The following is a 15,152-nucleotide window of genomic DNA, read 5'->3' on the forward strand; positions in this document are numbered from 1 at the left end:
TAATGGGGATTTTGCTGTCAAATTAAAACTTTTTCTGTATTTTTCGAATCGCTAAACCTTTAGGGTAAAGGGGTAGGGATAGAGAAGAAATGCACATAAGGCAAAGCTTGACCGGGTCCGCTAGTTAGTAATAATTTAGACCTACCTAGTAACCAACGGGTTACCTCTGGCCTGTTTCATGACGACAGTATGTAGAGGTAGGTACGCCCGATGTTCCTTCCATGTGTTAATAACATATTTGCTTACGAATGAAAATCTATTAAGTAGTTCGGAGCTAAGCTCAAAACAGACAAAATATTGTCAAAATGAAAATTGGTTTTTGTGTTGTTACTTTCTCCCAAGTTAAATTTTGGACATTTAAATCAAAGTAGTCATTAATAGGTTAGTAACAACTTTTAATAACCTCATTATTGATACAAGTTGGGAGGCGGGAATACCAAAAGTCGTTACTAACAAGATGTTTTTTTACTGTTGCTTAATTTATAGTTATACAACATAACAGCCACAAACTCCAACAAATTGCGTGGTACATTGTCTCGTTCCGACGCTCATAAATTTTCTCTACCTGGTAACCCAGTCAGCTACCAGAATCAAGGATGTTCGTAAATAAATAAGTTGAGCGTCTCATCAAGATGGTTGAATGAGTAATCACTTGTAAAATTGTTCTTGCACGGATCCCGGGATATTAGCTACATTAGGATTAAAACATTCAACATTAAAAAAAAGATTTTTATTTAAACATATGTTAATTTCGATAACATTAATACAAAACTAAGCAACAAAGTGTGAAGGCGACGGGTCCTTTGAGTTTGCCCGCGCGCAGAGTCAGCCATTGCTTCTGGTTCGGCACGTACATCTCCGCTGGCATCAGCTGCTCTGCTGGAGTGTCGCTTTCTAATAAAAAAAGGAAAACAACAAAATAGTTAATAACTTTTTTTAATTACAAAAAATCTTGATTCTGGTAGCTAACTGAGTTACCAGGAAATAAAAATTCCTGAGTGTCGGAACGAGAAAATGTACCACACAAATTTGTAGGACATTGTGACTGTTAAGTTGTATTAATAAATATTCATTAATAAACAGTAAAAAAAACATCTGTTTAGTAACAACTTTTGATAAACTACCCTCCTCCCAACTTGTATCAATAACGAGGTTATTTTTATTTCCAGGTAACTCATTTAGCTACCAGAATCAAGAATTTTCGTAAATAAAAAAAGATGATCGTCTCATCGAGATGAAAATACTCACGAAAAATTAACTTGATAGTAATCAGTTGTAAAAAATGTTCTACGGATCCCGGACTACGTCGTCCATAAGCTGATACGATGATGAAGTTATATATAACATATAGTACCCGATCAAGCTTAGCTTTGACTTATATGCACTTACGTCTTGTCTTCCCTACCCTACCCTAGTGAAAAACTTATGATGAAACATACCATCTTTCCTAATCCTAGCCGACTGCATGGTGGACTCCTGCATAGAGATGAGGTCGCCTGGCGCGTGCAGCAGGAGTCGACCCACGCCTTCGCACCGTCTGCAAAACGGTATTAATTCATCAAAATCGGTTCAGCGGTTCAGTCTGATAAAGTAACAGACTTACTTTCGCATTTATAATATTAATATTATTGTAAAAAGTAGGTTGAATAGTTATTTATGCCACTGTCATGTAATGAGGGCTATGGTACTACGAGTTCTACAATGGTCAATTACGTGCAGTGGCATACAATACTTTTACTATGATGATGGAATTAATAAAATAACTACCAAAACTTAGTATATAATAGGTATAATTGGTATTGGGTGTGGCCTATCAGTGTGGGCTTCTAGATTTTGTGTCTTTTTCAGGAAACCTGAATTTTTGTGGCCAATGTCATGGAACTATATAGGTAAAAATTTAAAAAGTCATTGAAGCATTGTTTACCCTCGTGGTAATGAACTACCAAACGATCTGTAAGAATGATAGCTTTGTGAAACTATTTGAGGTTTTATATTGAGTAGATTACGAAATGGAAGTAGAAAATATACATTATGATAAAAGTGCGGCAAGTTGACAATTACAGCCGAGGCGATATTGCTAGGCCGAGCCGTAGGCGAGTGCTAGCAAGAAAGCAGAGGCTGTAATTATGAAAACGCACGTATGTAACGTTTTATAACATACGAGGGGTGATCAAAAAGTAATGATAAATGGGTATTTCTAATAAAGATTTAAAACCAAAAAAAAATTTTTTCGCTTCTTCAGTCCTTTTCACTACTTCCGAGCTAAAAAAATGTATAAATATGGCGTAATTTCGAGGCTCTTTACGAGCCTTTAAAATGTTACCTTAACACTTCGTTCTGCAACATGTGTTTCTTCGAAGTGGCAGCGAGATGTTTGCAGTTGTTCAACCATATGCGGACCTCGTTGAAGTCCGCCAACAACTGTAACGCAGCGTCCTTTCTGTACAACAAATACAAAGTACGTTCATAACGTTGATCCTGTATTACAAGAGGATTATACAAAAATCTCAAACGATATACATTAAGCACGAAAAGTTGAATAATTGATTTATTTCGCTAATCTCTTTTAAAACCCCATGCGATGTCATCCAAATCCAAAAAAACTAAAATTATTACAAAATTAAACTAAACTATGACATTAAGGTCTCAATGTGCTGGAATGACGACCGTCCATGCAAGAGGCCTAGTCGTATGTCTAGCAGTGGACGTCCATCGGATGATAATGATGATAACATAGTGTGGAGTCTCCGCTATAATTTTCACCACAGTAACATAAAAACATGAAGAAAATTGACTTCATCATCATTATAATTAACAGCCGATGGACGTCCACTGCTGGTCATAGACCTTTTGCATGGAATTCCAAGCACAAGTCTCGAGCCGCCAGCATCCAGCGGCTCCCTGTCATCGGTCCACGGTTCCGGTGGGGGGTCGCCATTTCAGCACCTTGGAACTAATTGAAAGGAGATGGTCCATTTCAGGTCCACTCTTGTACTCCATATCTTTAAAATTTAAAAAATACAAGGAATTTATTAAAATTTATTAAAGTGAATAAATTTAACAAAATAAAATAAAAACCCAAATTTTTGAGTTACATCAAGATGGCGCTTATAGAGCAACTATGACATGACAGTTGACAGCAAACGTCAAATCGATTAATGCATTGAAAACGTCATCTATCCACTAATAATACCCTTATTAATGTTGCATTTCTTATAATATTCATTATTTCGAAATCCGGAGATAATATTCATTATTTCGAAAGAATTAAAGTAAATTCGTAGATTTGTATAATCAAAAATAGTTAAAAATAATAGCTTCTTTTATTTCCGCCAGGGTACAATGACGGGACCTGGGCTAAATACAATTTTGGACCATCTCCTTTTACTCCTGGGATAGAAATATCGCTTGAAGAGATAAGATACTGACGTGAATTTAACTTTGGCTACGTAAATGTGGTGCAGCCACGACTCGCACATAATCCGCAGCACCATGTTCAGCGGCGTCGTGTCCGACGTCGCTTTGATTACTGGCAGTAACATCTTGTCTGTAATACACAACAACAATGGTAATTTAAATAACATTTTATCCGTCATACAAAACAAAAATGATAATTTCAATAACATTTTATCTGTCATACAAAACAACAATTATATTTTAAATAACATTTTATCTGTCATACAAAACAACAATGATAATTGCAATAACATTTTATCTGTCATACAAAACAACAATGATAATTTCAATAACATTTTATCTGTCATACAAAACAACAATGATAATTTCAATAACATTTTATCTGTCATACAAAACAACAATGATAATTTCAATAACATTTTATCTGTCATACAAAACAACAATGATAATATCAAAAACATTTAATCTGTCATACAAAACAACAATGATAATTTCAATAACATTATATCTGTCATACAAAACAACAATGATAATTTCAAAACCATTTAAAATAACCAAGCATTTTAAAATGCAGAAATGTCTGAATTTTTAATACGGAAATCAACAAATGATAACTTCAATAACCGATTATTTGAAACACATATCAGTAGGTAGGTATAGTAAGCAATCTATCACTTTGTAAAATTGAATATAAGTAATTACCTAGGAACTCATGTACATAGAAGGAGAATGTCGGGTCCAGCGGCTGAGTCACTCTCCGCCACTCGGCGTTGTTTGGGAATATCATAGTGAGGTGCGCCAGACTTATTGTGGCGCACACTGACGACAACACTGTTGTTATTTCATCTGTAGCCTCCTACAAAAAAAAAAGAATTTTTAGAAGAATATAATTTTTACAAAAAACATTTTAACAAAAAAAAATTTAACCCACTTCAGGGGTAAAGGGGTAGGGAAGAAGTAAGTGCATTTAAGCTAAAGCGAAGCTTGACCGGGTCCGCTAGTTATTATTATAAAAAAACTTATCAAGTATGTGTATACTTGATATACGGTCGGGTGGTTAGAAAAATTCAACAATATAATATTTACCTACCTTCAATTTCTGAATGTTGACTTTAACTTCAGACACTAACTTTTCTCTCATTTTAGCGCAGACGTTTTCGTGCACACCAATTTTACCTGTTAACAATTTTTAACATCATCATAATGCTAGCAGACTAGCTCTCGTGTTACAAGTACCTCGATTACAGGATTCATTATTTATGTTATTGTGGAGGGGAGGTATTAGTATTGATATAAACATGAGGGTATTTGATAGCTTGAGCTCAGTGGTTTATTAGGCAGCGTGGACACCGCCACGCTGCCAGTCGCGTTAGTGATTTTGTGTATATTTGTTTCTCCTTTACGCTTCAGCTACAGAAGCGATTTGGCTGAAATTTGGAATGGTAATAGATTTTACTCTGGATATACACATACTTTTCATCCCGAAAAAATTCATGGTTCCCGGGGGATTTGTGAACTGAACTGTGTAGCTGAATTAAAATATATATGTAAATTATATATGTCAAAAACAATAATGTCATGCGAATAAAGTAAAATGAAAAGTTAATAATTATTTTCAGCAATAATTTACCAGATTCCAAGGTTTCATTGTGGTCAGCGAACCGCAAGTTGACAAGTTGCTCCAGACATACTTGCATGTCGTTATGCGTAACTCGGAAGAAGTTGTCCATATCCCACAGATTGGCTAACCGACGGCTCTCCGCGAGGCACCACAGGCGATACGTATGGATCGAATGATCTGTAATAAAGTAGTAATTTATCAGCCCACTACGGGCCCATGGACGTAGAGAGGTACGCAGAGCGGTCGGTTACTTGAGCTCGATACTTATGCGATACAAGCCGAGAGGGATGAATGATTAAGAACCGTTTCGTTTCGGTTAAAAACCGGACGAAACTACAATCAAAACCGCAACCGAAATTCGTTTTCGGTTTCGGCCGTAAAAACTGGTTTGGTCGGACAGCTGATAGTAATGTGAGATACTCAATTTAAGTATAAATTTTTCAATAGTAACTATTTTATTAATAACTCTTTATTACATTTACAAAAAATTTTTATTCTAATCGGAAGGTTAAAAGACGTTATTGATTCGGATACTTGAGCATATAGGATACCTTTAAAATTTACCTAATCGATGTAAAATTGGTATTTGCTCCACAATAGGCAAATCTTCCAATGGTGCTCCTAGAATGTAGTCCCATGTTACTTCGCAGTGGTTGTTTAGCGTCACCAGCTCTTGCAGCATTACTGAGAAGTTGGCTCCGGATTCTGTAGCCTGGAATGTTTTATAACATGTTCTTACCATAGCTATTTAATAAAATTGGTTTAACCAATATTATAAATATTTTAATTCTTTGTTTGTTTTTTATGAACAGTGGCCCGTTTTTAATTTATTTTTACCAATGGAAAGCTTACATCAACCAGTAAAATAGGCTTTATTATATTCTCATATACAGGGTGCTCGGGAGTATTTCCCATAACTTCAAGGTTGAAGTCCACTTAAAGGAGGCGAACTGCATACGTAATATTTAAAAAAAAAAAAAAACTTGTTATGTTTTCATACAAAGTAATTTAAATAATTAAGACTATCCATGTAACACACGCCTTTTTCTATCCTTGCATTTTATAACACGTAAAACTTGGCTACCTCATAATTATAGGGATAAGGGTAAATTTTAACATTTAGTTTATTTACAAAAGAAATGTTATTTACCTTGAAAATAATAATTTTAGAACACATGTTCCTTGAAGATTATTAATTAATTTTCAGTAAATAATATAACCCCAGAGTTATGTAAAATATTCCCGAGCACCCTGTATGTCCCGAGTACCACGGGAATGGGAATTGCGCGGGTAAATCCGCGGGATATCTGCTTTATAGATCACCATATATGTATAAGTAGGTATATTTGTTGATCGAAGTATAAATTAATCTACGTAATACAAATAAAATTAATTACCTACTTACTTCGGTAATGACGACAGACAGGTTTGAGTAATCCTTTAAAGATGTCGGTTTTAGGTTTGTGGTTAAAGTTGCTCTGGGAATGTTAAAAAATGTTTAAATGTTAAATTAATTAAACTGCATTATCTAACAGCAGAATAACGATACTATAGGATAATTGTTATTTTCTACTTATAAAAAAAATCTCAATAGCATTCAGTAAAAGTATGTTGGGTTTTGCCTTCGTACTTCAGAGTCGTTAGTTCCGATTAATATCACAACATTCTGATATTAGTTTTAATCAGAATGTTGTGATATTAATCGGGACTGGCGACTTATAGTTACAAAGTCAATCTGCATTCAAATCTATTTATTAGATCTTCTGGGTGTCGACATATCGGCTACCAGCAATTTCGGTCGATCTATAGAAGCCAAAGCCAAAACTGCCGCTAAAAAACTTGGTATCCTTAATCTCTCCCGAAGTCAGTATTTCCTAATTCTTACAACCTTGGCATCTTTAAGATGAGAGTCATCTTCAATGCAAGCGCGTATCACCTTAGGCCACATCTACACTTACCATCAGGTAAGATCGTGGTCAAGCGCGAGCTAATTCCATATTAAAAAAAAAATAGTATGAATCTATTCTTGTGTGATTATTTATTTATAACATACATTACCCAAAATGCTTGTCCCAGGAAGTTGTAGTAACGTGACACCCTAATGCATCGGCTAATATTCTCAATGATGATAGCACTAAATCTGGAGTATCTGTGGATAAAACGAAAGGAAATCTAAATGTTTAGAACATTTAGGAAACTTTAGCTTTCTCGTAAAAACAATTTAGGGATAGACAATTTTACAAGTTAAGTATATTCCTAAAAATGAGTAAAGTTGTCCCTTTTTATTGCTGATGGTTTTAGTTGTGTGTAAAGATATTGTTTTCGTGTATAACAGATTCTCGACCAAAAAATGTGCTGACCAAGGAGATGTCGGCTTTGTATTTCTTCATACCTCCAGGTTAAATAAAATACTGTATCTCAATAAACGTTCCCTAAATTTAAAACCAAATGTGGATTTAAGAAATTGTCGTGACTTTTTTATTACTTGAGTCAGATTAGAAGTCAAGTGAAAAATTTAATGAAAATAAAAAGTATACTCGTACCTACTTTTTGTTGTTGACCTATTTCTCACTTGAGGACTTATATAACATTGTCACGCAATCGAAGCGATCTATTAACGCATACATTGCGTGTGGATATGCAATGCGTTGTCTATGATAAACACGCAAATACTAACCTACTATACTTTCCCAATACAGGAAATTCAACCGTACAAATATTAAATAGTATTTTCGATCTGTTAACACTACCTCTGCTCAGCACGTGTTTTTCTCCCTAACCAGCCAAAATTAGTAAGATCCTGCTAGAGCTGCATACCATGCAATAAAACTATACCTGAATTAACCAAAAATAATATTAACGCTAATGTCGTATATCTGTGGCAAAGTACCTACATAATGCATATATTATTGTTAACAAATTAAATAAGTACTCACTATTATCGTTGAAAGTAGAAAATAACCATTCACGAAGATTTTGGCTTGTGTTGGGCGACCTAGAATTGAAAAAAATAACACGAAAAAAACATCTGTAAACCGATAAATTATTGAATACGACGGATGATTTCTAAGAGATCGAAAGCCGTCTAAAACAAGCGATTTACGCGCAAATTTCAATTTCATAAATTCTTAACACTGCATCTGAATTCTTGCAGGCGATTTCGGCTTTTCCGGGCAGTTCCCTACTTAAAGTAGTGTGTTCCATAATGGTACATATAAATAATTTGACTATTTAAACATACATTTTATAAAAACAAAAGGTCACTCATCACGAAATTTCGAAAACAGCATGACGTAAAACGATGAAATTTAGCAGGGGACTAGTTTATAGTTCGTAGACGTCCGCTAAGAACTAATTTCCGACAGTGTCGGATTAAGAAGGAGGAATGTCGGTCTAAGGGCTGACGAAGTCGTGGGCGTCTGGTAGTTGCTAATATAATTCATACCTTGTAGCTAATGGGAATGAAGACCACCAAAGCACGATGTGTTCAAGACAGCTCCCAACGTCTCCCCAAAGTAAATTTTGATAGTATTCTGTTACTTTCTGCGCTGCTTTTTTGGTAGCTTGCATCCTACCTACAAGGAATTTCACATATTTAATACATACAGAATTGCATTAGAAAATACAAACATTCATAATTCATTTATTTAAATTAGGCTTAGTTTACAAGCACTTTTGAAACGTCAGGTAATGTTATTAGATAATGGTAATAATTAGTCGAAAACTTAAGATTAAAATTACGAGGGTTCCAAATTGTCGAGCACAGCTCGAGGTTATTTACCTGATTTAAGTGTTTTAGCACCTTTTGGTCCCAATAGTAGTGGAGATATGTTTGCCACAGTGTCGAGTAGTATCTCTATGTATATTTCTTCACTTTGTAGAATAGTATTGACATTTTCTGGAAAATCAAAACATTCACTTTGTATAAATAAGATAATATTTCTTTGGCCAGCATTCTATTGAAATCTCACTATATTTAGTAGGGATATGACGTAGCAACGCTGGTATTAGCTTTTGTCTTTAAAAAACGGCGGTTTTCTATGAATATGCGGACTCACACTGTAGCTTTCAGCGTCTATTCCACTTATGCAGCAAATAGGCATAAAATAAAGATGATAAGTTTTCATCATGCGCATATGTAAAGGCAGAACGATTGACCTCTTATAATAAAAGGACGCATATATATATAATCAATAATCATGTTGAAAATTTCAATTAAAAACTGGCCAATATTGCTTTGACAGTTTTAGAATTATTGGTAAAATAAATTATACCTAAAGGCCTTTAAATATAGTCCAATATTCAATAAAATCCCGACCTTAAACTCAATCGTTCAGATTGAGTTTAAGGTTGGGATTATGTATGTGATGCCTATATATATTAATAAATGATTGAACTCTGCAAGAAACTGCTTCTGTTTCATATTAAAAATTTTAGATACAATTCGTGGTCGATACATAAGGTAAAAGGTAAAAAGGTTTTTTTTAGCTCACCTTCCCCACTATAAACATCCAAAGCACACTCATTGGTCAATAGCGAAGTGTACGGCACTTCGGAATCCGAAATCTGTGGGTTCAGTACTTCACTAAGTTTTTTGTGCCCGTTTTTGGGTTCAACTAGGCTTTGTGCTTGTTTCATTTTCGCTTTTTTATTGTCTATGAAGGCCTGTCTGCGATTGTTCATGTTCATACGTCGAGGTGCGGATGATGTAGGCGGCGTAATGTGTTTGGTTAGGGTGCTAGAATGTTTAAAATCATCGAGTTATCGAGAGTGATTATGTCCCTAGCTTGCCAAGTTCGTAGATGACACGACGGGGGGAGTCTAGCGCGCTAGCTAGCCGCTTAAATCATAAAGTTTGAGTCGAGTTTGAGACGGTTCTTTCAGAAACGGCTTTAATTAACACGCCACAGGCTTGGCTCCGCCTTCAAAGGTAGCACATACGATTATATAATGATTTATTTATTTTGCTATCATCCGCGAAAATTCGGCGAACCCATGCGACAACGTCACCCAGGTCCGACAAAATACTCTCTAAGTACGTTTCACCCCGAAACCGGAGCATCCTCAGGAGATGTTGACTCTACAACGTGCAAAAGTTTTTTGCAATTGCACGTTCGTTCGGTTCGCCGAATTTTCGCGGATGATAGCAAAATAAATAAATCATTATATAATCATGATGAACTTCCGCAATGTAACGCCTGCTTCTATCCAATAGCACATACGATGTTTTTTTTTTGTGATTTTGAAGTCGGCAGAATTTTTTTGTTAAAAAGTTTTTATATAACCAATGGTTTTCCGCTTCAGGTCATTCAAAAGAAGTTATTAGTGAACTTACTGGTATATCTCTAAACTGTTGGCAGTGCTGGAACTGGAGTCACTATCGGCGTGCTCTTCCGGTTTGTACATCATCACCAAACAATTGATTAGACGATGACAATTTATCTCCGTGCGACTTTTAGCTAGTACCTACGAATTTGCGAAACGATTAATATAATATGTATGTATATACAACTGTATTACAGTATATAGTATTATACGTTATTTCGGGTCTGCGTACTTATATACTGTAGAAGAAATATATAGTACGCAAAAACAACAACTTTATGAACTTTAAATTTTATGACCATTATCATTGAATCCGAACTTGTCTATCATATCGAATTCTGAATTTAAAATTAACGATTTAAAAAATGAACGAAAAACGTGAAATAGCATATAATATCTCTTATTTACTTAAGACAAAAATTCTTGAAAAATACATAAGTGTAAATAAATATAGTTTTAGAACAACAAAAGTGTTATATCGCTTATTTCGAAAAATACTATAATTTCTTTTAGCGTATTTTGTGGGTAACTCTGAGAAATACTATATTTTTCTCAAGAAATGTTGGCAACCTTAGTATACCTACCTACATCTACAGTCATATATACCAATACTACTTTTAAATTGTTTAATAATTTGTAAAGGGATTTTACAGCAGTTTCAGTAGATCACCTAGGCTCGAGCCTCGACCTTCGAACTATTGAAGTTTTTACGGCTATTTGGTGGGTAAAAGCAATATTGAGCATATTTATGGTAGACGTTCATAGATCCGCATCGTAGGTATCGGACGTATCGCATTAAACGGATTGTAGTATTCTTTGTATAGTCATTGTAGTGTTTGTGTATACTAATTAGATACCTATATTCACTGTCTCATAAATACTCGGTGTGGAGGGGTAAAAAGCCACTCTGTCATTGTCGTTGGTGGAGATCGGACGTCCGGTGCAAGCCACAATAGGGTAGTGATGAAGCAGTGATTTACTGCTATTACAGTAAGGACAAGGGACCTTACATTCATACAAGTGCGTCCACTGATCCGCACCGGATCTACCGTAAAATTAAAAATCCGTTTAATGCGAAGCGACCGATACGTACGATGCGGATCTGTGGACATTGCAAATGTTCTATAATGAAAAAATCTACTTCTTCCGTAAACTGTTACTTAGGGTACGTACTATGAAAAAAATCAATACAAACTTACCAGTACTAGTTTAGTTAGTGTAAGGTTCTTAGTTTCGCTGACAGTATTCGGGTAGGTGTTACTGCAAATATTGTATTTAGATTTGAACCGCTTGTAGCTCAAACCGATCAAGTTGTTATAAATACCCACTAAGCTGAAACATTTTTTTTTCACATTTAAAAGTACATCAACAGTGAGAAACTTCTATTTTGAAGACGATTAATATTTATAATGTATCGAATTACAACTTTATGGCTCATTTTGGGATTCTAGTCATTATAAAACACTGGACATTTTAGGATTCTAGTCATTATGAAACACTAGACATTTTGGGATTCTAGTCATTATAAACACTGGACATTTTGGGATTCTAATCATTATAAACACTGGAAATTTTGAGATTCTAGTCATTATGAAACACTGGACATTTTGGGATTCTAGTCATTATAAAACACTGGACATTTTGGGATTCTAGTCATTATGAAACACTGGACATTTTGGGATTCTAGTCATTATAAAACATTGGACATTTTGGGCTTGAAGTCAATATGAAACACTGGACATTTTAGGATTCTAGTCATTATGAAACACTGAACATTTTGGGATTCTAGTCACTATGAAATACTCTAAATTTTGAGATTTTAGTCAATATGAAACATGGAAACGGGTCACTAGACACGTTAGCACACTCTATAATTCAACATTTTAGGACAAAAACGTTCAGGCTATGTCCAAGCCTGAACAGTATTAAATAGTGTGCATGTAAAGAACATTTTTTTTACTAAGCTAGACTTTTATATACATTACTAATACATTACTATTAAAATAGCGTGAATAGAGCAAAAGGATTGCTTTTTTAAACCAATTAAAGTTAACTTTTTTACAAAATACTACCTCGTTATTCCAATGGGTCTATGCAGCTTCCGGTTTCTGAGTAAAGTATAAATCACTAGCGATCGCCCGCTACGTCATCCACGTAGAATTCAGTTTTTCGCAAATCCCTCGGGAACCATTAATTTTTCCGGGATAAAAAGTAGCAGCCAGAGTAATTCGTTTTAAATTTCAGCCAAATCGGTTCAGTATTTACGGTGTTAGAGTAACAAACATCCATACAAACTTTCGCATTTATATTAGTAGGATTAAAAAATCAATTACCTCAAACAAGATTCAATCATTTTCCTCGAGTCCTCTCTATGAAGACAAGCTGACAGTATAGTATTGATTAGATCATGGAGCGACTGCAGCAGTATAAATCGTCTGCTGCACAACATATCAAATGTGAGATCGTGTTTGCTAACTAATAGGTCATTCTCCTTTTTAAGCCTAGCTAACTTAGGATTTAATTTGTAAAATGATTTAACTAATTTTGATAAATATTGTATTATTTGATCTAAAACCTGAAATAAGATACAAAAATATGTAGGTATATTTTAGTGAATTTTAACTGACAATTGAACAATAGAATATTAAACTTTTTTTAACAAAAAAATTGAATCAGTTTGTAGGCGGTGCTTAGATACAAAATAAACTTTAAGAGCCTATATTTGGTATAGCACCGCCTTCAAACCGATCAATAGAAAGGACACAATATGTTATTTTTCGCTTTTTAGAGTAGGTAATGTATTTTTCAAGTCGTTTAATTATTTTCTTGTTGAAAAAATTTTATGTTCCTGTTTTTATATGTCCTTCGTTCACTTAATTCAGTTATTTTGATTTTAACACAAAATTAAGGAACCAATTTTCGTAAAAATTAAATGGGACCAATCTGGAAGTATACTCTTTCAAACAAAAAAATAATTTTCAAAAACGGTTTATAAATGACGAAGTCATGAGGATAAAAAAAACATACGCGTCAAATTAAGAACCTCCTACTTTTATTAAAGTCAATTAAAAAAAGACAAAATTTAGCGTCTGCTAATTAATAAAAAAATTAATAGTAGATAATTACCTAGTTATTAAGTAGCAAGGAATTAAGTGGGTAATATGTATTTATAAAAAAAAACATACATACAGCCGAACGTAGAACCTCCTCCTTTTTGGAAATCGGTTAAAAAATAAAAAAAGAAACTCACCTGTATACTGACCAATTCCATAATATAGCTTCGATTCGCTAACGAATGTGTATAATGTTTGCCAACACATTCCTTCCATTTATTATTGGCGTCCAATATAACTTTGGTGACTGCATAACAAACAATATCCATTTCCCTGCAATGCTTAAAAAGTTCCTCCTCGTCCAAAGTTTCTTCGCTTATCCATTTTTTGCTTGTAATCTTTGCCGCGCTCATATTGAGTTTGCATTTAAATTTAAAAAAAAAAAAACTGTACGTACACCAGAATGGGGAACAAAAAAAAGTTTCGTGTTTTTGGAGCTAATTTGACGCTAACTGTTCGACGGCATGGTGAATACTGAAGCATAATCGTATGTCATGAAGTAGATCGATGTCCAGCGACGTCGGTGCCAGGCTAGCCAAAGTTCGCGTCTAAGTTGTTGTAGGACAACTTATAAATGCTATCGTTAAAGTTTTTATGGATGTACACAACCTCGACCTTGAACGTAATTTGGATAATGGCGAATTGATAGCTCATACAGTCGCAAAGGACTATCGCTTTTGAAAGTAAGTAAAGGGACTTCAACAAAGTTATTTGATTTATGACGTTTAAGTATCATAAAATAATTCTACACAAAAGCTTTCTAACTCTTGTACAAAATACCTGTTTCATTTGACTGTGGATACCTTTTGTAGGATAATGTCTCCAAGCACAATTTGCATAAGTTTAACATATTATTATCTACCGTTAGTATAAGTTTATCAAATCAATAAGTTGGCAGATTTCCCAGATGATCTGTCAATACAGGAATTACATTAACTATATGCAAGTAGTGTTAAAAATATTACTTATAGACTATAATACCTAAATAAAAAGATGAGGCATGTTGAGCATCTCCTCGATTTCATTTCTACTACTGTAGGTCTGAAATGTGATGTAATAGAAATAAATTTACTTATTTCTATTTAATACTCTTTATTTGTACACCACAATAAATAAAAAAAAACAAGCAAAACAGAAACATAAGAAGTAGAACACCGCTTACCTAGTAGCGATCTCTTCCAGGCAACCTTAGGCTTAGGAACTTGTTATAACAAATGTATAAATCACATTTGGAGGCGGATAAATTTACCTATCAGTATGCATAAAAATGCATTAAGACTTATGGTTGCGGAGGTATTACCGATCAAATGAAAAATGTCTCAACTATCTCCGCTCTACCCTACATAGATATACTTACCTACTTCAGACTCATATTTAATTATTTTTTATTTAATCATACGCGTGTAGCTGCATTACATAAAATAGAGCTCATACTCGTATATTAGGGCAAGGTTATAGAGCTTTGTCCAAAGTTTTCTAGATAATTGGTAGGCAGTGCATTCAAGGTAAATTCAAGGCGAATAGCGCAAAATTACGTAAGCAACTAAATTTTCCTAATAGCAAATAGACTGCTAATTTATAATTTTAATATTGAAATACTGTGGAATGGAGACCTATATAGGAAGGTATGCTATTTTCATTTAATTACTTTTATTGTATTTTCCTACTGTCTAGGA

At 34.3% G+C, this 15,152-nt stretch overlaps 1 protein-coding gene across 1 annotated transcript; it reads right to left on the bottom strand.

Moving 5' to 3' along the window:
* Positions 1-724: 724 nt before the first annotated feature.
* LOC112044032 (uncharacterized) lies at positions 725-14,173 on the bottom strand. The gene is made up of 18 exons (XM_052886165.1): positions 13,614-14,173; positions 12,697-12,938; positions 11,563-11,695; positions 10,374-10,504; positions 9,532-9,776; positions 8,820-8,936; positions 8,484-8,613; positions 7,975-8,033; positions 7,097-7,187; positions 6,444-6,516; positions 5,603-5,750; positions 5,048-5,215; positions 4,508-4,593; positions 4,120-4,273; positions 3,430-3,547; positions 2,324-2,440; positions 1,440-1,537; positions 725-894 (listed from the first exon to the last, which is right to left on the bottom strand). Exons 1-18 carry the CDS (start codon positions 13,827-13,829, stop codon positions 761-763), a joined length of 2,460 nt encoding a protein of 819 aa, XP_052742125.1. The 5' UTR covers positions 13,830-14,173; the 3' UTR covers positions 725-760.
* Between the last annotated feature and the right edge of the window lie 979 nt (positions 14,174-15,152).

This window comes from Bicyclus anynana, chromosome 16, assembly GCF_947172395.1.
Source record: "Bicyclus anynana chromosome 16, ilBicAnyn1.1, whole genome shotgun sequence".
In the NCBI taxonomy this organism is placed as follows: domain Eukaryota; kingdom Metazoa; phylum Arthropoda; class Insecta; order Lepidoptera; family Nymphalidae; genus Bicyclus; species Bicyclus anynana.